Source organism: Phalacrocorax aristotelis, chromosome 18, assembly GCF_949628215.1.
Source record: "Phalacrocorax aristotelis chromosome 18, bGulAri2.1, whole genome shotgun sequence".
Classification (NCBI taxonomy): domain Eukaryota; kingdom Metazoa; phylum Chordata; class Aves; order Suliformes; family Phalacrocoracidae; genus Phalacrocorax; species Phalacrocorax aristotelis.
In genome coordinates, this window is record NC_134293.1 from 1,650,300 (window position 1) to 1,673,018 (window position 22,719).

Genomic DNA, 22,719 nt, shown 5'->3' on the forward strand with positions numbered 1-22,719 from the left:
GCACTAAACCCTGATGACATACTGATGTGTGGGGAGAGCACACGTGTAAGGTCTGCCACCAGCAACCCCGACATTCCCACCAGGCCCTTAGTGCCGTGGCCTTGGCAAGGGGCTGCCTGACAGTCACTTTCTTATTAGCTGCTCTCCTGAACCCTGATGTCCATCTTCTCTAATTGCAGCTTTTTCCGTCTTTGCATGCAAGCTGTCTCTGCCTCTGGTGTGCAGATGCAGGGCGTAGGGACCTCACCATTCAGAGACACTTAAGGGCACTTAATGCCCTCACACAAGCCTGAGGCTCGGAGGAATGGAGGAAACGCTGACCTGCGCTGTTGCCTTCCCATTTGCCACCTCCTTTAAAGAAATAAAAGGGGAATTTTGGATCTCAAGAGAGGTGTTAAGCTTGAAAATCTGAGGCGGTCTATCCTCCAGAAAGCATGGACACCAGACAGTGGTGTCTACACTTGCCACGAGGGTGAACACAAGGACTTCCCCCACCTGGACACTGTGAGTACCTGTCATTGGAAGAGAAATCCATTCCTAGGACAATGCTCTCTTCGGTGTCTTGTCTGCCGTTGGTGGACACCACCACCATGTACCTAGTGCGGTTCTGGTAGGTACTTTCCAGTCTTACAGCCTAAGGAAAGGAAGGGGAGAGATCAGCAGCGCAGCCAGCAAAACACACACTATTACCGTTACAAGCCACCTTTTCATGCTGAGTGACAGGCGCAGAAGCAGTGATGCAGCTTGCACTGGTACGGACGGCCCGTACCTCTCAGCTGGGTAACCAGAAGAGGGAGAAGCGGCTTACTCCCTCGCACACACTGCTTTCCTCCACAGCTGGCATGCCCCCAGTGCCTTCCGCACACCTTGCTGCAGGCCTGCTCTGCCCCGCCGAGGCTGCCGTTAAGCAGCAGCCCACAAGGCTGGCTGCCACAGTCCTCTCACTGGTCCCAGCCTACTGAGCTTCATGGAGCATCACACGTCAGCGAGAGAGATGGGCATCGAACGTGCTCTTCGCCTCTCACAGGGCTTTGTCCAAAGACCTTGAGCTTTCCCTTAAGCTACAGTGTGCTACAACACCTCCAAAGAGGCTCTTTCCACCAACTTCCCAGATGGCTGGACAATAGGATCTAATTGATATGTGGTTTCTCACTGGTCCTTTGAATTTTTCTAGCAAGCTCCCCAGTGCAGAAGCAACCCTACTGCCTTATAGCTGGCAGGAAAAGGTTTCCCTGTTACTAAGGTGTACCCATGGCTGGATTTGGATTGCTCAGAAGAGGTGAAAGTCATTGTGCTTCATTGCTCCTACCACAAACTTGTGCACCCCAGTCCCAGAAAGATCTAGCAGGGCCAGAGGATGCCTGAATTTTTCCCCAAACTCCCCCAAATTAAATACTACCGACAGCATTCAGAAAGCAGCCGTGCCACTAAGTTGTGAGTGTCAGACCAACATTGAAGCTCCCAAAAAGCTACACTGAAGCATAACGCTCCTCCAGAAGCCACGAGGAAGCAAGAACTGAAGTGACTGCGGCAAGTCTCCTTACAGACAGACCGCTGGTTAGCAAGGAGCCCAGGGAAGGGAGCCAGCCTTTCAGGTTTTGCCTATAAACATCTGCAGTAGGCAGCCTTTACTTGCAATGCTTTTTGGACTCTGTTCCAAGCCATTTGCAGTTAGTTGGGATCCTGTGACTAAAATAGAGAAACTATGACATCCCTAGAAAGGAAGTGTCTTAATCATGTCTATTGAATCCTATCTTGGACAGCCTAACCCAACCCCAAGATGCCGTCTGGCTTCGGTGTTTATTGTTAAACTGCTTCTTGAACTTTGAGCAGGGCCTGCAGAGAGCAAATACGGGCGAGACTGAAGCATCACAGCCCAGCCTTGCCCCGTGCTGCGGACAGACACCGGTCTGCTGTGACAGGATCCAGTTGCCGAACTCCTAGCGACCCAACGGTTGAAGCTCAAAGTGGTGTTTGACATCTTTTGCCAAGTGAACCTGAATTCCTCAAACGCCAGCAGCCCTCCCGAGCCACTGCTGGTGTCAACACTTCCTGGTGGCCCACAGGGGTTGGCTCAGAGACCCAACAGTTACTTTATCCTTAAAAAAAAAAAGCTCACAAAACAACTATTGTGTGAGATGTCTCAGGGTTGGGCTGCTTGTCCCAATACACTCCTGTAGCTCTTTCTAACCTGGTCTTGAGGCCAGAATGGCACCTCCTTGCTTACACGAAGCCCCCTCTGACCTCCTCACACCTCACCTGTCCGCTAGCCAGCGTCTCAGCCACAAGATGTGGCAGAGTCTACAACAAAGGTTAAAACAGCCCCGCACGGCAGCCAGAACAGAGCTCGCTCTTTCACCGGAGTGCTCTACCGCAGGAGGCTATGCTGAGAGCGGCGGGAGAAGCTTCCCAGTGGCGTTGCAGGGAGCAGCAGCTCTAGTGATGAGGGCGGAATAGCAAGTGCAGGCAAGAGGCGGCGTTGACCATGTCTCCTAGACTTGTCCAATGGGACTGAAGAGTAACAGAAACTACCCAAATGCTGATGCCAGCAGACAAGACGTGCTCTGTACAGCGAGAGACTGTGCCCCACCCCATCTCTTTAGGATAAGTCATGCTAAAACCAGCCTTATTTTCCTTCTTGCTCCTTGAGTCACTGAGATTCCTTTGGGAACACGGAGGATCAAAGTGGTCAGGCCTTCAAGGGGTGAATTCTGCCAAAGACGGCTGTTTCTACAACTAACCACTTGTAGCAAAACAGAAAGGGTGCTCTTCAACCTATAAGAGCAAGCAATCACCAAGGTCCTGGTGGTTAAAGTCATTATCTACCTACATTAGGAATCAAACCTCTAACAGAAACAATAAAGACTTGCTTAAAACGGGAGCGGGCAGACAACAGCTGCCCTATGTCCGGGACATCCATGCACAAGCTCTGCTCTGCCTCTCTTGAGGACAGTACAGCAGCAATAGGATTAACATAATCTAACTTACTTTGCTAAACCAATTTGGCTAGCAGTAATGGGAAGTGTGGTCTGAACGCAAGACCCTTTAGAACATGGCCAGACAAACAGCAGCCAAAGGTCACACAGCTCAAGTCACTGGGGTAGGATTTTCAGAGGACCAGTTATTGTGGTTCTCTAGATCCAACACTTACACCCTTACCACAAAGCAAAGAACCACGACTAGAGCAGATAATGTGTTTTGCTAAATTTACTAGAATAATAGAATAGCAAACTTGCCATCCTAAACCAGCCGACCTCAGAGGTTACTATTAGCCCTCCGGCATGCCCATCAAATCAGAGATTGGTCTCTAACCTTTTCATTAAGCTCTAGTTCCTATGGTCACCCAACAGTAGGAACATGCCAAGTAAGTGGTCTGATGCCTTTTAAATGAAGATATTTGAAATCCCACTCAATCTAGGGAAGGTGGCCTAGCTTAGGGACTGTGATGAGATGGAAGGTCTCAACAGCTCATCTACATAGGGCTAGCTTTCTCCTCAGTTTGGGCAGGTTATTTATATTCTTGCTCATGAACAGACGTTCTTTCTATTCCTTTCAGGGCCAGCAACACTTTTCTTAGTTTTAGGCTCACGTAAACACAAGCCAACTTTATCTTCTGCTGCATTCTTGTCCATCAGAAGCGCAGTGTGGTATTTTACCAGCCCTTATGAACAGCACATTCCACGAGGCAGGTTCACACTGACCTTTAATCTTTTTAATGCTACCCAATAGTAGGTATTTCATACAATAACACTTCTCATTGGGATATTTGATTTGAAGACAAAAGAGTGCCCAACTTTCTGAAGTCTTTTATTACTGGACACATGTAAGGGACCAAGTTCCCATTCTGCTCAGCTACAGGAATAGTTTTAATCAGTTTATACACTTTTAACTCATTTTCCTCTCCTTCCTACTGATCTTACACTGGTACCATTGCTTTAATCCTGCTCCCATGGAAGGCTAAATACTCTGCCAATAGCTCCAAGAGAAACAAGAGTTGTTCAAAATTTTAAGTGTAGGTTTATAGAGGATTCGATTCCTCTGCTGCCCTCTGAGCTGTGAAATCTGCCCTCCAAATGACAGCAGCCAACACACAAAGAGAACGCATTTCTCTCAGTACTGTTTACATTTCAAATCTCATTTGTATCTACTATTTTATGAGAGAGTCTATTGCAGCTCTGCACACCCTTCGTTCGTCAAGAATCAATTAAATTCAAGTAGACTATCGAACTTAACCTCATGCAAGATTTCAGCATTCCAAATGCAGCTCCAAACAAAAGGGTTTATGTCTCAGCCCACAAAGTCCTTATTCAGCTCTTAAGGCTAATTTGTCCCAAATCACACAATGTAGCCACTGATATTGCTGAACAATGACTTGTTCAATAGCTTCCAAAGTTGTAACCCTGGCTCGGATTCTGAAAAGCACTGAGAACCCCCATTCCCATCACTTTCACTGAAATTCTAGTGACAGCAAGGTGGGCCTGACAAAGTTTGGGAGTAGGTCCTCTACTTCGCTTATGGCAAATTATTTTCAGTCGTCATTTTTAAATTTAAAGCATTCCATAGTAATCTTGACTGTTCCCTAGCTATACTCATAAGATCAGTCCGGCCCCAGCACAGCTCAGGAGGGTTCAGCAAACCAGAGGTGCCAGAACAACACTTCTGATGCTGGCAGTCCTACTTCGGGCACATGTTGCTAAGATGCACCAAGACAACACAGGAAAGAAACTCCAGGCTACTGAGTGATGAGAGATAGAGATACACTGCAGTCATGCCTGACCTTGTAGAGCACTTCAACATGTCCTAGGCAGATTCCTCCCTGCTCTTCTTTAGCTTCTGGAGGTCTTTAGGACAGCACATCAATGCTATAAACAGCAGTGCCCAATTTTCGTTACCTCATTACAGGAAGCAACAACCCAGAGACGCAGAAAGACAAGGCTCAATATAGGTGCGTAGCAACACGGGGGTCCTACGTGCTCCTTCCTGATAAGCCGCGGCCTTTTGGGATGCAACAAGTTTGGAGAGCAGAGTGAGGAACACAACCAAACTAACGTGGAAGGGCAGGTGTTCGCCCTGGTCAGACATAAGTCACTACTCTTGATTTAAATGGGACATCAGGCTAATTTACCCAGCTTCTCTGGCAATTGTCACAGTGCTTTTGGAGAGCATAAGTACTCGGTACTTCGTTCAGACAAAGGTACCCTTCCAGCCATACAATTCATCTCACTGAACAACCAAATAAGCAGGCCTTTCATAGCTGGCTGCTCTTCTGCCTTTGTGGTTGCAAAGATGACTCCCCAAACCCACGGATGAAACCACTCCAACATACACGCACCACTGCTTTAATGAGTTACACAGGTGTATTTGTCAAGTGGAACTCAGCCATTGTATTTGTTAACAGCAGATAGCAAAAGCCCAGCCTACCAGTCTGATGTTATCTTCTGGGCGGAGCAGTATGAACATGGCCTGCAGGTGTTGCTGGAGATCCCCTGCGGGAAAGAGGGAAAAGTGAATGCACAAAAATAGCTTTAAATCACATGCAAGTTCCCGGCTCTCCAGCTAGAGCAAACATCTACCAAGAAACCTGACACGTCACCGTGAGGGATTGCCACTTCCACACACTCCGAGATGACAAAACTCCATCTCCTAGCTGCTCTTTGCTCTGTGTGCTCACCTGTTCCCCTCTTACCACGCTCTCTCCTGCTAAATCCTGTTACCTTTTTAACAGAGGTAAAAAACATTTCAGTACTCTTTGTTCCTTTAAAAGACACAGCACACTAGGTAGAAATGGACCCCTCCCCGCGATGGCTCAACATCTTGTCCTACTGTGAGGTTCAAATCAGGAATCTGTCATTTCTTTTAGACCGACATTACTTAGCACAGAACTACTACCTAGACAAAAGTATCCCCTTTGAAGTGAGATTCAGTCCCACCTTAGAGCAGCACATGCCCACATACGCTTACATGCCAACCCCACCCAAAAGCAGCTAAGAATTGCCACCTGAAAAATCAAGCAATCGTGATTTTTGCTAGAAAATACTTGCTACGCTTCGACTGGTGAGGCTGAGGAAGGCTGGAAGGAAGGAATCAAAAAGGACACCACAGTCAGGCAGCAGCTTTAAAGTCGTCTTAAAAAGAGCTGAGCGTCCCAGGTTCCTCAAGCAGCAAGCATTTCAAAGACAGGCGAGATGCCTTTCTGTTGGCACAGCCACACCGAGTTCTCAGCACTCCTCCCCAGCCCGCAGAGCGCCAAGAGTCTGTCTAAGCGCAGTGTCCTCTGAGCATCAGTACGCAATAACACCTCCAGCAACGGGCTGGTTTTTTTCAGTCGCTACCTGGAAAATGAATCTGCATTCCCAGAAAGGAGAGCGCAAGGCTGCCAGGTGGGTGGCACAGAACGGCAAGAAGAGGAGCCTTTGCTCTTCCGCCCTCTCCCGCTCCCACACGGATGGGAGGCCGAGTTTAGGCAACACTGCAGGGAAGAGCACAAATGCTGGAGCAAGTATTCAGCACGAATGGCTACGAGAGCATTTTCTGGGAAGGCTGACTAACCTTCCTGACCTCCCTTTCTAATTCATCGGTGGTGCTAGAATCCATGCTATTTCATGGACTTTCTGAAATGAGGAAACCTCGGACACGGAGCAGCATCCAGAAGTGCCACAAAAGGGAAGGGCAGGAAAGGAATCGCTGCCCAGCGAGAACGTGGTACCTGGTTTCCTAATGATTTTTATAGCTGGTGGAACAGCAGGGCTGAAGGGCTGCTGCAGCCTCTCTCCTGATGAGACAGAGGAAAGCCTGCGTGGAGTTGGCTATGCAGGATGCGGTATCCCCTGCTCTCCCCTTCCTTCCTCCTTGAAGCACATTTCAGCATATGGAGAATGAGTCAGTGCCCTGGGATTGCATTTTTAACTGCGGGTGGGAAAAACTGGCACTCTGCAGTGCTAGGGAAGTCACATACAAAGTACCAGCAGTGACGAGCTCCTGAAGCTACTTCCTGCCCAAAGACATTCCCAGCGCTGGAGTAGCTGGCACATGCCCCCCTAAACAGCAATTATTTAGGGAGATGGGTAACATAGGAAAGGCCAGCTCATCCATCGGATGCATGTCCTCCCAGACAGGATTTGCCCACGTCAACACCAGTGCACAGTCTTGGCAATGCTGCTCAGTCCCAGCAAGTTTCAGCGGCTAGCGCAGGTGGGAATCGGTGAGAACTGGACTCAGAGGTCTCCCTGCTTCAGGTGGCACCTCCTGCCTGCAGCCTGGAAGAGCCCAGCAAGTATTTGACTCAAGACTACCACATGACTGATGCAGCTTGAAACGAAAGATGCTTCGCCTCAGTTTCCCCCCGCCTCGAACTGTAACGGCTCCCACCTACTGATACCAGTAATTCAACATCAGGAACCAGTTTAAGAGCTGAAGTTTCCAGAGTTTAAAAAAACACTGCCAGGACTGCTGGATTATCTCAATACTTAAAAAAAGGAAGTTTCTAAGACAACCCTTTCTGCAAGGCTCAGTCAATGAGCTCCACTATCCCTCATCCTCAGAAAGTTTATTGCACTCCTCCCTGTTCCCCTGCCTCAGGAGCTCCAGAGCTGGAACATAAAGTATTGCTTCCTTGGCCGGCTTTAATCGACTTGCAGCATTTTCAGCCCCAAACACACAAGGCGTTTTGTAAGCTTCCTGGATTAAGAAAAAGGAAAGGAAAGATTTTAGCATGCCAGAATCAGCACAAAGATACCACATCCTGTCCTATGAAGAGCCGTCGGCTTCGCTGACATTCATGGCGTGACTGCTGCTTCCTATCACTATTGTCCGGCAATGAGCAGATGCTTTTGTTTCCTTGGAGCTGGCAGGCTAGGTGTAAAACATCAGCTAGAGCGGGATCTTAAAACTGATTTACAGTATCCCAGAGATGACAAAAGCCACAGAGAAGCTGCATCCTTTTCTGGCCTCCCCCAGCACTGCTGGAATGCAAAAGCAAGCCCCCCGTCCTAGAGAACACAGCCCGTTTGCCAGGTGGCACAGGGCGCGGGACCGCCCAGCGAGAGGAGGGTGGACAGCTGGTGCCTTACCTAGTCAGTCTGCCAAGTAGTGATTCCCACTGCTGGAGATTACACGCTTAAAGAAATGGGTGTGAGTGTTGTTTCCTGTTATGCATCTACTCTTTATGCTGGATTCTAGCACCTCCGATGAATTAGAAAGGGAGCCCAGGAAGGTTAGTCAACCTTCCTAGAAAATGCCCTCGTAACCACTTTAAATACTATTGCATCCATAGGCAGCAATTTCATACTGGAAAGTTATGTCCGCTCTCCACCCCGCTTCTAATTTCGTGCGCCAGAGGTAAGTCACGACACACACACGGGAATGAAAGTTGAGCACAGATTATCAGAGCCCAGGAATGAAGACGGTTTCCTTCACCACACACTCTGCCAGCTCACTGCCAATGGCCGGTTCACCTCTCGGAGCCACACTCTCTCCAACGCTATTTTAATTTTGGTGGCACGGATGTTTTGCTCAGGAAGGTAACACATTGATCCCTTGGTGTCTTGGTCTGCTGGCATGTATTGTACATTAGAAAAGTTCAAAGAAAGGTGGTGCGCTCTCATACAAAGGCCTGTTTTCTGTGAGACCTCCAAGCACCATAAAAAAATACTGTATCATTCACATCACTTGGCAAGCAGGGAAACTGAGGAAAGGACAAGTACCATGCCTCATTAAATCTCACCCCATAAGCTGAAGAGACAGGAAAAAAGAAAAAAAGAGTCTTCTAAGAACAAAAATCCCATCCCTTGGGCAAGCCAGCCTCCTAAACACAAAACATCTTGCTGTAAGCAATTACAACACACCAGATTTGCTTTCTTGGCAACCTGGCTTCTAAAAGCTCTGGGCTGATTAGACAAGCAACTCAATTTTCCACCAACATCTCCAGACCTGGTGTAAGTCAGCTCTAGACAAGCAGATGAGGCAGCAAGAGAGACTCAAAGCTGTTTGTGCTGCCTTGCTCGGGTTCACAAGGAAACCTACCCAGTGGGTCTCCCCGCCAAGGCAGCAACGGACCTGGGCCTCGATTACACAGAATTCTTCGGAGAGATTAAAAACCAAGACAGGCCAAGATAAACTTTTAAAAGACTGCTGACTCTACTTTCACACTGAAAACCATTGCCAGTCTTAAACAGAAAGGCCAGCTTAAATTAAGTTTTGAAAAATGTATTTTCTTTTGATAACTGGTAATTAATGCATCTCACCCAAAGCTATGTGGGTGCTGCTTCTACTATGTCCGAGTGGGAGTAGGTAATTAATTGCCTTTAGACTTAAACTCTTTCTATAAAGATGTTTGTACACAGACTTGGAGGTGGACTAGTCATCAGGTGCGTAACTCTGCCGGATGTAGAGCTGGATTACAGTCTGATGGTATCAAAGTACAAAGAAACCTACACCCAGAACCAAACCAAATCACCTTTCGGCAGTCACTTTTTTGGCAAAGAAAGTGGACTCTAGCCTCTCTGTTTCTGCCTCTGTTCTATGGGCAAAAGCCTGAAGGTCTCAGTGTTGTTTTTTTCCTGCTGATTGTTTAATGGAAGGGAAAAACCCCACACTATCTGATCCCTGTAAAACACCATCCGTGAATAAGCACCATATACATGATGGAAAACAGCCTACCCTGAAATGTTTGACTTTCATTATTCAGACTGACTTTTCAAACAAAGAGTCAAAGCAAAAAAATAAATCAAACTTTCAGCAGATAAAGGGGGTGGAATTATTACTGACTGTATTATTCACTCTGCTCACATGTCTCAAAAGTCACACCGACTTTGCTCAGAGGTTTCTTCACCACCACGTAGAGGTAAGTCTCCTCCCCTTCTTCCACCGCAACCAATTACTTTCCAATCAGGAAGGACAATTATTCATCCCGTATCACCACCTCAAGCCTCCCAGTGCAATGCACAAAGGCTCTGATGGCAATCCTCCGGCCCCAATCTCATACAAAAACTACAGGGTGGTATTTTGGGGGGCAGTTGTTCTCAACTCTCCACGATGACACGATTGCTGCCCTGGTGTCTCTCATTTGTTTGATTCTGCAGGATAAACAAGAGTGCTGAAATCTCTTTTTCTATCAGCATTACACATCGCAGTCTAGAGACTGGCAGGTCTAGTTTTAATATACACTTGGTGCAAACAGAAACGTGTGTCATCTGGTGAGAACCAACTCAATGAAGGTGGACTTGGAAACGGGAGTGGGCAGCCAAGCCCCAGCTGTCGGATGCAACGCGTTTACCTGCGTGCTTGTTGCGCCTGTGACTGATCCTGGGAGTAGACGACCCATTCCCTCGCGGCAGGAAGAGAGCTGCACCTTTCACAGTGAGGAAGCTTTCGCTGATGCTGCAAGGGAAGAGGCAAACAGTGCGTAAGGAAAGCTTTACTTTGTCTTTAGAAAGAGAGAAGCAATGGAAGAAGAGAGGTTCAAGGCACTGAATGCATGCTCTGCTCTTCTGCAAGGAAGCGATTTAGACCAAATTACTTCGCTGGTAAAGAACTTTCCCCCCCAAAGTCTGCAAACATTCAAAGCATAACTGAGAACAACATGAACAGAGGAACACTGAGAAGCAGAACATAGACCTGGTGCCGTTCTGCCTGCAGAGGTAGAACCTGAGCAGGCAGAGGGGATTAACCTGTGGCTACATTTTCGATTTGAAAGTCAAGATGAGAGATCCACGTTTCTAAATGGCGATTAACACAGCAAGCCCATGCACCTCTGTAATTACAGGTTCTGTTAACCCTGTGCTTTGTGGTTCAGACGCAGCCGATGCCCTGCAGAAACAAATGCCTCGCTTCAGCAGTTAGTCAAAAGAAAATTGGTGTACATAACAGATTAAGAAATCATGAAACTACTGTCTACGAGTCGTATAGTAATTATCTCTCAAAGGCTTATAAATTAAAAGCAAAACTAATGTTGCTGAATTCAGACACCACTTACTGCCTTGATTTTGGCCTTTCTGATGTCACATGAGGAAAGAGGTTTGTGGAAAGGGGCAATAAGGAGTTCTCAAGTTCTGTGGAACAGCTGATATTTTAAGCACATCTTCCAATAGTTTACTTAGAGATGCTGTGGCTCACGGAAAAAGCCAGGCACTACAGATTTTGCAATTAAGCCATCCTGTTGCATAGCTAAGGGTTCCTGCTTTTCTCAGAATTGATAAGATAGTCATACATGCTTTGAAGAAAGCCAGAAACAATTCTACAGTCAACAGGATGGTTGATGAATATGATAAGACAGGATGGGAGAGTCCCTGGCATCGTGCACCCCAGCAGCTCCATGCCTTGAAAAAGAGGTTGGCTTGCTCTCTTCAACTGAAGAAGAGACTAGGAACTACTCAGTTCCTTTCTCTGCTTAAACAAATACCAATCCTAATTATTTATTCCCTTCCTTTAAGAGACAAGGACTGGGAAATAATAATAGAGTAAAAAAACCCCTCATATGTTTGAAGAAATTCCATGTTACAAAATGCAGGTGAACGCTAGAACGTGCCAAGTCACCACCCGTCACAGCCTCGGAATAAGCGAAGGCTAACTGCTGCCCGCAGCCCCTGCTCCAGGGACACGTTTCAGTAGCTCCTCAGAGGCAGGCGTACACCTAAGCACGACGGAAGACAACGGCATCAGAGAAATCAAAGGCGACCAAGAACCACGACAGCACGGCACGAGCCTGCGATCTAGTTTCACGACTCGAGGCTGACCGCTTTAACAACAGGCTTTGCTGACTACGTTTTTATAGCTACAAGAATTATAAAGGCTTGTGTTAAAGCTGGATTTCCCCCTAACCTCAAGCACATTTCTGGGCACCTCTCCATCTTCCTGGTGGGGATATAAAAAAAAAAATCAAGCGTTCTGAGCTCCAGCAAAGCAGATGCACACACTCAGAAAGCCCTTCTTCTTTAAGCCTGTAGCACATCCCAATGTTATGCGCTGTCTGTCATAACCTCAGCACTCCTCCTTACTGGCGAGGTTTCTCCCGGGACTATTTTCTAAAATTAAACCAGATGTCAAACATGCGCTGGATGTTTCAATAAAACCAAAATTTTTAAAAGGAAAAAACATCACTTGCCCCAAACTAAAATGGATCAGAGATCTTTACCTATGCTAAAGTTTAAAACAAAACAAAAACCAAAATTTAAATTCATTGGGCACACTGAGCACAGATGCTTCCTCAGACCCTCCTCATATAAAGAAGTTTGACTGGGCCTTTCTAGCTTTTGGTGACAAATAGGTCCTCTGAAAGCCCTCAAGCCACACAGCTTCATAAAGCCTGAACTGGAGAAACACTGAGTTATCCTGAAGCCACTAACTTTTTTTTTAAAAAAAAAAGTCATTCTCCCTGACTTAGCTTGAACATGTTTGGATTCAGCAGTGCCCTGAGGTCCTGAAGAAGCACACTTCTGCTTTCAGAATGGCACCCAGAAGCAGGAGCGGGGCAAGGCAGCACGCCGTGCTTTGCTAAGCCTCTTCAGGAGGCAGGAAGAGCGAGAAGGCCTCCTCTCCTCATCCTCTCCCTTTACAGTCTCACCAGAGGCAAATGAATTTCAAGCTGCACAGGAGGAGATAGAATTCAGCAGTCAAAGACAGTTTTCACATAGTTAATTTTATCAGCAAAGCCAACAACAAATATTAGCAGTCCTTTAGCCTGTGCCTGAGGCTTCCCCAGAAGATTGAATTAGCAACTATTTTTAGTGGATAAAGCAGTGTGTAGCTAGAGGGCTGGGAGGTTAAAAATCTCACTTCCATGGCTTTCTCTTATCACCAGCGCTCTGCTGTTGGCCACCCGCCTGGAAAGGCAACATGGGCAGAATCAAAGAGATCCCCACCAGGTTCAGCCTTGCAGGAGGCCACCTTCTCTCCTAAGGCCTCGGAGAGCCTTGTTTTGGGCCATTAACCACAAGCAACAAGTTTGACTTGGTAAGGCTGGGGAAAGGGAAATCAATGTAATTTCCCGTAGGAAAGGTCGGAACAGGTGAAGGGTGTGGCAAAGCAGACCATTCTTGCAGAGCAGGGAGGTCAAGCAGGCAGGGCAGCACCTCCTGCAGGAGATGGCCATCAGCACCCTTGGGAAAAGAGCAGATCAGCAGAGACAGGAGCCTCATCCTTCTGCAATTACAGCTCTGGGGACGCCCACTGTGCGGATGAGGGCATGGCATGCTATCAGCATCACCTGCCCTGAGACCCTAACCCCAGACACACGGCACACCAGTACCCAGCACAGCGCCTGCAAAAAAGCCTATAATACACCACAACCAAGCCCTTGCTCTGAGATTCAAGCAGTAAAGAAAAACTTGGGAGGCAAGGCAAGGAGTTTATAGGAAAGCCCAAACAGTTGCAATAACAACTACCAGTGAAGCTTAACGCTGTTCTTTTGGGAGATGCTGATTTTGGTGCCCGTGATGCACTATAGGGACAAAAAAAGCAATCGCTGGCCTGACATCCCCTTACCACCCACGGCTGGCTGCTCCACTTGGGTCCATCCTGCCTGGATAACCCCAGCCATGATCATTCCCCAAAAGCATCATACTTCAGGGCAAGATAACCTTTGGATACTGCCCCAGATATATAAGGAGAAAGGATTGCTCCAGTAGGATACGAACAGCAGGCCCCACTCTGAGATGCTTCAGAAACCTAAGAGGTGGAAGAGATGTGTGTGAAAAGGGCAATTAAAGACTCAAAACAACTCTCATGATGTGGGACTGTGCTCACCTAACAGCAGAGCCATGCTAGCATCCACCACTGCTCAAAAGCAGTCAATGCTGACAGCTCAATGGCTCCTAGGCATAATCCGGGCTTTGAAATACTTCATAAAATCTGGTTTGCCAGAGCCTACTAGAGCATCAATGCCCTCTGAAACAGCCTCCTGGAAACAGACGGGGTATTAAAAGACACTACGTGTGGTTAGGGGAGAAATTGAGTCCAGGAGAACAGAAAACAGGGAGCCAACTTGGCAGAGGTAACAAGCTGAGCTGTCTTTATCAGCACACCAGGCTTGTCATCAGTCCTCTGCACTACACGGTGGCTTTCTAGTGGAGAAGACTTCCCTGGGACACATCTATGAAAGCAGCACTACAGCTGTGGGGAAAAAACAGCTTCTGTTCCACGTTTAGCCCGTTCGCCTCTGGAGTGAAGCGGCAACCTGAAGGCCACCAGCGATGTGCCGTTTGTAACGCATCGCTCGCTGGGAAGGGAAGCAACTTAAGCGGAAGACTTAAAGTCCTACAGGAGTTACTGCTTGTACCAGTTTTTCTCCCAGGCAGAAGAGGGTTTTGTAGAAATTGTACGAGGCACTGCATCAAAACTATTTAAAGCCTTTTGCACAAAAAGCACAGACATTCCCCTCAGAAGACCCAGTTTCTGAACAGCAGTAACTGCACAAACAGAAGCGATTCCTGTGCTCCCTGACTCGCTGCCCAGCGGCTGAGCTCCTCGCGCATGAGGGACGCACTGCGCGCTTCATACCAAATTCTCATTATGGTACAAAACTGGGGAACCACGTAAAACTTACAGATGGCAAACAAATAGCGACTGCCTTCCCAGCGGTCACCCTGCACAGCTCTGTTCATAAATTGCAGGCACAAACACCAAATAAAAGGTTTTGAAGACACTAAAGAGAAAACGTTACTGGGTTATGGGCTATGCCAAAGCTGTGAGATAACATGAATCATCTGATGCTTTGCCATGACCCCCCTGTTCGACGCCTTCCACCTAAGGGGCTGCTCGGCTGGGAGCCGCTCGTCCAGAGCGCTGCGTCGCCTGCCAGGAGGGAGGTGACTCTGCACCACCCACCGGTTTTCAGTGAAAACTTCTCAGTCCCCAATGTAAAATACTCAGAAAAGCACCCTGTAGTCTTCTTTAGAAACTATTTCATAAAGACAGGAGAGAAAACCCTTTAGAAGTACAGCACAGAAAGCAAAGAGGCACCTAACAGCTTCTGGCAATGGTTTATCCTAATAAACACTTAATTAAAAGTTATTGCGAGCCTGAGGATGACTTTCCAGTCGGCTCTACTTCCTCATCGGAGCTGCTCCTTCGCAGCAGGCTCTGTCCTGTCCAGCCCAGCCTTTAGTCGGGCACTTGCCAAGTAGCACAACCGGCAGAGCTGGCACCGTCCCCTGGATGGTTCAGCTGGAGAAGTCCTCCCTGCACAGCGCAGAGCAGCGGGTCAGCGCGGCGAGGAGCAAACCTCCTCGTGCTGTCAGCTCCTCACCGGCCGTGCCCGCCGCACGCACGGCGGCAACACCGGCGCTGCACGGAGCTCGCGTCCTCGCTCCCCCTCGCCGTTAGAGAAAGGGGGAAATTAAGATGAAGATACTTGACATTTGAATAAAAGTCCACTACCTGTATTATGTACAGAAGCACAAACATAATTTCTCTGTCAGCCTCAGGCATTTATTAACCCGAACCCTGCAGAAAAGTGCTCCGAAGCAGTGTCCCAGCAGGGTTTGTGAGCTACAGCTCAGCACCAAGAGGCTGCGTTGGGCTTTCAACGCCAAGCCCGGCCCCAGTTGTAGCTCCCCATGACAAGAGCATTGAGCAGTAACCACGGAGGCTTCCAACTCCTGAGCAAAAGGAGGTTTTTCTAAAGGGCACCTTTTGGGACACAACTGCCATGCAGCACAAGCTTTGCACACACAAGAGGCTGCCCGGCAGGACTGTGCACTGGCAGGAAGGGCTTTGAGTTTCCGACCCATCTGCAGGACGTACCCTTCCCCTCCAGCGGCCAGTTAGACCAAAGGCAAACAAAAGAAAAGCAGAAACACTGACTGAAAGCAGGCAGGGAAGTCTGACAGTAAGGAATGACACAAGTTAACCCTAGTGTTGACTAACTGGGAACATTCAGCAGCCCAGGCCCTGAAAACGGGAAGTGTCAATGCAGACATCTGTACTAAAGCGCTGGGGATTTCAGCCGGGAGCCCGCTCTACCAAACGCCGCTCACGTGTGCAGCGAAAGGCACCCCCGTCTGAAGAGCCAGCAGCTAAAGAGGCGTAGGACGGGGAAAAATCTTGTGTGCCCCGCTGCTTTCCCTTGTTTTAAGCCAGGTTGCTCCCTCAAGAGCCCCCGACATTTCCCTCTAACATGAGCGGTCGGAGCACGCTGCGGGGGGGAGTGCACATCTCTGCATTGCACATCTCATTTGCTGCCAGCTCAGCTCTATCATCCTCCTTTAATCCATAGGCTGCAAAACACAAAATCAAGAAAAAGACCAAAATTCAGACGCTGGCAGGAGTGGCGTCGCAGGCATCAATACTTAGCTCATTCCCGAGGTCACGGAGCCAGGCGTGGAGGGAGGGCAACCAGGGACATGAGAGCAAGCTCTTGTAGCACGCCAAGACTCACCCTGCAAGAGCAGCAATTCCAACTGCAGCTTGCTGTGCCTGATGTGGAAAAAGTTATAGGAGGGCAGCCCAAGCAGCCTGCTGTTTTTCTCAGCACCTCAAACCATTTCCCTCCTCCCTCCTGCTCCCCTTCCCAAACTGACTGCTTCCCTTCCTCCGCTGGCAGGCCCAGGGCACGGCATCCCTGCGGGACCAGCTCTCACCGCCAGCCTCGAGAGAAGTCCTGGTTAATGAAGCATCGGTCCCTCAGCCAAGGGTGCAGCGGTGGCTGGGCACGCAGCTGGGAGCACGTGCAGCCTGGCAGTCATGGGCACTTCTCCTTCAAACCACTGGACGAGAGCACCCCGCACCTCCAGCATCCCTCCCTAGAGAAGCACCTGACTCCTTCACCTCCGCTGCAGTTTGATCTTCAATGACCACCACCCCTATTTCCCTCACCTGCTTTTTAAAGCACCTGGTTTAATAATTGCCTGTCACATCAGTATTAGTGAATAATTCAGAGGAGAGCAATGTTTGGCTTCCAGTTTAAGCCTTTGCTCCTAGGCAAGTGATGAAGGCACCCAGTTCTCTTCTCACACAGGGCAGACCTCAGGGCTGTGCAAAGCAAAGTAGTACCAGGAACTAAAAAAAAAGCCAAACCCAGTAAACAAACCCCCCCCCACAACAACAGGGAAATGGGAAAGGCAAGGATAACTCAGGATTGCTCTACACTGACATTTGTATTAACAGGGTCAGCTGGCAGAACACACAGACAAGTCTAGGCTTCTCTGATATCCAAAATAGAAACAAACCCAGTGCAGAGCAAAACAAGGGCCATGACTTACCAAAAAGGGCTCTGTAACACTGTCAACAGAGGTGACAACACTGAGGGCAGGGAGAGAAAGGGGAAGTGGTTCTCCAAAGGCCGTTTCTCACCACTCAGCACTTTTGCAACTCAAGAAACAGCACAAGGAGAAAAACAAAGCAAGCGTGGGAACCCACTCCATCGCAAACATTTGACGCAAACTGCATTTTTAGCAACATCTGCATTCGTGCCTTTTTTTTTTTTTTAAAGGAACTGTCTACAGGCACTTCCTCTGCTTCAAGGTTGGGCTCCCTGGAGAGATAATTCAGCTGCAGTGACAGGCATAATCACAGAAAGGTCTGCAATGCCAACGGTAACTCGGTTGTTCTAACCTACCTACTGATCCCTTCTCACCATAGCCAAGTCATCTTACCCTTGCTTCCGTCTCCAATATCAATAGCTGGGCTAAGGCAATGAGAACAACTTACAGGTTGCTAGAAGATACCCAAAGGTAAGGATGATGGGTGTGAATCTGAACTCTACAGGCATTCCTCTTACTTGCTCCCAGCAAGGAGCGAGTTGATGGTAAATTCAGGGTACAACTTGCCCAAGGGAGCGCCGCTGAGCATGGCTGTGCTCGCAAGTGAAGAGCAACCACTTCAGACGCACAAAACCACCATGCTCATGGACAGAGTTTCAGAGACAGGATCTAACCAGCCTCAGGTCATCCAACAAGGCTGTAGGGAGTGCTGACACCCACTCAATACCCTACTGCGTTAACAATCTACAAGGAAAAGGTCATCACACACACGTGCCATCAACGCTCCTCTGCCACCAGGATCGTTTGAATTGAACTCCAGAAACCATTTTGCAAACTTCAGCGCCAAAGCAGCTTGGGCAGCCTGGGTATGCTGGTGAGAGCAGTGGCATCCTCTGGAGACAGCACCGAAGACGACAGCTCTGGGCGGAGAAACCCGTCCCTGCCAGAGACACCGCGCTGCCGGCAAGGGGAGCACTGACAGCTGCTGTTTGCAGCCAAAGTTTTCGGCCCACGCAGCTGCAATGGGCCGAAGACAACCACAACCACCTGCAGCATTCCTCCGCCTCCCGGTGCCCTGAGCCTCGCTCTGCAGGGTTGAGCTGACCTTTGGACTTCTGTCAGATGTATTCCCCCTTGCAAGCAGGGCTGGGATTTGTTACAGGCACAGGAAAGCAGAGCCGGTTTTGTTTTAAGCTGGACTCCAGGAGACGGCATTTTATCATTTCATCTGCTGCTCCAGATGTCAAAATCTGCATGGGTTTCCCATTCCCCTCACGTACCCCTGGCCTACGAATGAACCAGCTCAACAACGCACGAGCTCCTAAATCAAAGGCAACGCAGGCAGACCCCTCGCACGGGCAGGGCAGCGCGAACGCGGCAGGCTCAGCGCTGCCCTGCCGCCCATGCCTGCTGCCAGCAGCTCCGCGTTACGTGTCACGGGGCTGCTGCCGAACGCGTGCTCGTACAGTAACGCACACGCGACGCTCGCCGTGTCACCTCGCCGCTGAGCCTGTCTGCATCGCTTCCTGCCGGCGACGGATGGCCCACAGGCAGCCTCCGAACGGCTTCAGAGAAATGGTCCAGAGAGAAAGAAAAATATTCCAAAAAGCATCAACAAAACAAGTTGTACAAACAAAGCTTGGACGTGCCCTGGAATTTGGGGCTGGAGATATGCACAAAATCATTTTTTCATACAGTTTGAGCGCAGCAGGTCACGTCCTAGAAAGGGGGCAGCTAACACAATTAGGATGCTTATTAAGAAATCCAGGCACTTGGTGTTTACAGAAGAAATCTGATTCTGTGCACTTCTCCCACACCGGAAGCGAGACCGTGAAAGGAATTTGTTTTACATGATAGTCCCCAAAGGATTCCAGGTCTCCAAGTCAAGATATTCCCAGATTAAAGCCCTACACGACATTCTTGCACTATATACTGTTTAAACATCCACAGACTTTGATGCATACCATCGGGTTCACGGAGCGGGACAGTTATACCCAAGAGATCACTCCGCGATGTTTGACAACCCTGCGCCGCGCTCCTACCAGCTCAGCCTGTCCAAAATCAGGCAGCTGCTGTGGTATGAACAAAATGCTTTCAAAAATACATTCTTAAAAACACTTTAATCAACATGAGAAAACTTCGTAAGGAGAATCTATTGCATCAAGGATCAAAAAAACCCTTTTGATTAGTTATATTTGGAAAGAACACGCCTCTGATTGACACGTACTTATCTTTTTTCCCCTCTCAGAATTAACACGGTCCATGTTGATCATCTTTAAACCGCGCAATCATCTCCTCTGACACCACAGTTTGAAAGCATTCCCTTCATACCCAGCACGTTTCTTTCTAAACCTTAAACAATAGCTGACACATCCTCCACAAGTCAGTTAACAACCAGCAAGCCTGAAGGGTCTCCCCACTACTTAAATATGTTTGAGAGAGGATATTTTATAACTAGACTTCACTCTGGTCTTCCTGCACGTGCGGGTATAGGATTCATCGCTGTCACAGACCTGACCATGTTTGGCCTGACTGGCAGCGCCCTGCAAGAAGGACCCCTCTGCTTTAAATACGGCTGTAACACAAGTCGAAGGAGACACGCTAAGGTCAACATACTGTCCCCTCCCCGCAGCAGCCAAGTCCAGGGGCACCTATATTTAGACAAAGTATGCCCAGCATTTTAAAGATGGAAGGAGACCACTGACTTGCCTGAATCACTGCCAGCGCTGGCCGTCTCCCCGGGATGGGGACAGTCTGACCAGAAGCTGGCAAGCCCCCTGGCACCCGCCGAAAGCGGGGCACCCTGTGCACCCAACACAGCCCGGCGCCCTGCCCGACGGCCACGGCTCCCCCAGGCACGAGCCCAGCCTCGCAGGCTCGGGAAGAGCAGAGCAGCCACAGCGCGGGCACAGGCAGGTCAAGGAGGGCATCGCTCCATCACTTCTTTTGCAGGTTAGGGCGGAGGTGGCCAGCACCGAGTGCGGCTGCGGTCAGCCGGAGAGCAGAGGGCCTGCTGCCTCATGGAGCAGCTCCGTGCCAGGACTCGGCTCTGCAACCGCCCCGACGCCCGGAGCGGGGCACGGAGCGGAGGAGTTATGCTGGGGAAGCAGCCTGGCCCTGGTCGCAGCCTCCTTGCCTGCCCTCAGCAAATACATTAATGGACCCCTGTAAATAGAGCACCAAAACAAGGACCACTCTGTCTCCACACAAATAAACCAATGCTGAATAATAAGCCTTTTCCTCTGTGCTAAAAAGAAGCAGATGCTTATTTACCAAAAGCATCAAAAATCATCAAGAGGCTCTCGGATTTGATTCTTAAAAAAAAAATAGAAGGAAGTTACGTGTTCAGTATTCTAACTTCTGCGGCACTCAGCACTTTCCATTTTCTCTCATTCTTATTGCATCCTCCCCATGCACGAGGGCTTTTTGATCCCTAAATGACAGTTTCCAGCAGAAACAGTAAAATGAGTTTAGGACTGAGTGTCCTTTTAGATTAGCAAAAAGGACAGTCAGCTGTAACCAGCAATGTGAGATGGGGTGTGAACAGTTTCAGAGAGAACAGCCACGTGCCAGGTTTCTTTCAATAGGTTTTGATTTGAAATTAGAAGTTGCAGGGAGCTTTACCTGTTGTGCTGATACAGCCCGTAACCAGGCTATTGATCACCCTTGCAAATACGCCAGCGACTTCATTTTATGGAATAGCAAAGCCACAATTAAGGGATTACACACTTTAACGTGACTGCAAATAATAACTTGAAATTTTAAGCAGTTAGTAGTGAGAAAACAAAAGACAAAGGATCAGAAACGTTTTATAGTTGGAAGTTTCACGGATTCTGCGTCTTTTCTTCAATCCAAGGCAACACTTAGAGGACAGTCCTTAGCATGAGCAAGGTTAACCAAACTTCAGATTCAATTTAAAGCTGGAAACCAAGCAAGAAATTCAGCATTGCTCCGGGTGAGCCAAGCCAACGCCGCGGGGGACGGGGTAACTCAGCCTGTGAAGACAGCCGGCTCCCCAGCAGAGAGGTGACGCACTGCCTCGCCCGCTGGTGCTCGGAGCAGGCAGCCCTCCCCTGCAGAGCACACCTACCCCGGCAGAAGCCGTGAAAAGCACTCCAACGTCTTGCTGGTGCAAGCGAGCCATCAGGAAACGCTCTCCAAATCAGACCGCGAGATATAATTATGATGCATTTCAAAAATGCAGACTCAGCATCGCTTTCCAATCCAACTCTTCCCCCTGCGGATGTAGCATGTTCTTCCTGGAGACAACATCCCTTGTGGCTCTGCTTTTCTTTTGGCTCTCTGAATAGGGATCAGCTTACCAGGAGTCCTTTATTCCTGAAATAGCTTCCATTAACCACTCACCATACACCACTTTAAACAGAAGCTGACAGACTGTGGGATGTCTAAGGCTGCTGCAGCATCTCCCAACTTGAATAAAAGCTGAAACCAAGGGCAGCCCAAGAGACGAAAGAACTCGGAGATTTCCAAGTAGCAGACAAGTGGACTTCTTCAAACTGTTCCTAAGCATTGCGATGTTTTTATACAGACACTTTAAATAAAAGCAGGAAAGCAATACCATTTGAACCATCCGCTCTTCGTGAGATCTGCTCACAAAAAAGGGAAATAAAAGAAAACGCAGCAACATGCATGATTTTGAAGCTTCACACCGTGGTTTTGCATTTGTGATCCCTCAGTACAGCTGCAAATTAACCTACTCTTTTAGCACCTTAACGTGACTTTTGGCTAAAGGACGTGTCAGTGCTTAACTTCAAAATGCATTTTAAGGAGTTTCTGACTCAACATAAGAACCCTGCAGAGTTTTGCTGACTAAGACTCAGACTGGAAACACATTAAATAAAGTTTTATTTTACAAGAGCTTGAACTCCGAAGAGTAGAGATTCCAGATGTGTTTATCCCTGCAAAAGTCAGGTGCTAAATTTCATCAGAATTAGCACTTCAGGCAGTTTGGCAGCCTGTTTTCAGTGGTTAACTCAGGTCTTCGTACTTCCTAAAAGCATGCAAACCCCTTTAAAAACCACATATTAAAGCAGAAAGATCAATGGAATACTAAACACTGTCGAGTATCACAGACCCAGAGAAGTCTCTAACGAGAAGAGAGCGTACTTTAGGGAAAAGGCTCTTAAACGGCTTTTAAAAGGCTCTAGAACAGCTATTTGCTTCATTTCAAGCTAGAGAGCCTCTCGTAAAACATTTCACAGTGTACTTGAAGGAACTAAGGACAAAGAAGTCAGTAACTTTACAACAGCGTCAAGGTTTTGCTCTGGCGACTGTGCTGGGCAGCTCGGTGATGTCCTGCCGAGCAGGCGCTGCTCCCCGAAACGGGGGATCCCGGCTTGCCCGCCCAGCGCGGCTTTTGGGGGGGGACAGCTCAGCACCACGCGCCGGCCCTGCTCCCCCGCACGCGCCGAACCTATTGCCACGAAACTCTCGGATGGACGTTTGCTCCCTGCTTGTTAACCGGGCACGTGAATATTCCTCTGTTCGCTTTCTTACAACTTTC

At 48.6% G+C, this 22,719-nt stretch overlaps 1 protein-coding gene across 1 annotated transcript in view; it reads right to left on the reverse strand.

Moving 5' to 3' along the window:
• The window catches only part of SSH2 (slingshot protein phosphatase 2), a 103,926-nt gene that overhangs the window by 26,796 nt on the left and 54,411 nt on the right, over positions 1 to 22,719 (reverse strand). Inside the window, 3 exon segments of the mRNA XM_075112756.1 lie at positions 513 to 634; positions 5,422 to 5,486; positions 10,274 to 10,377. Coding sequence (XP_074968857.1) covers positions 513 to 634; positions 5,422 to 5,486; positions 10,274 to 10,377 — 291 coding nt within the window.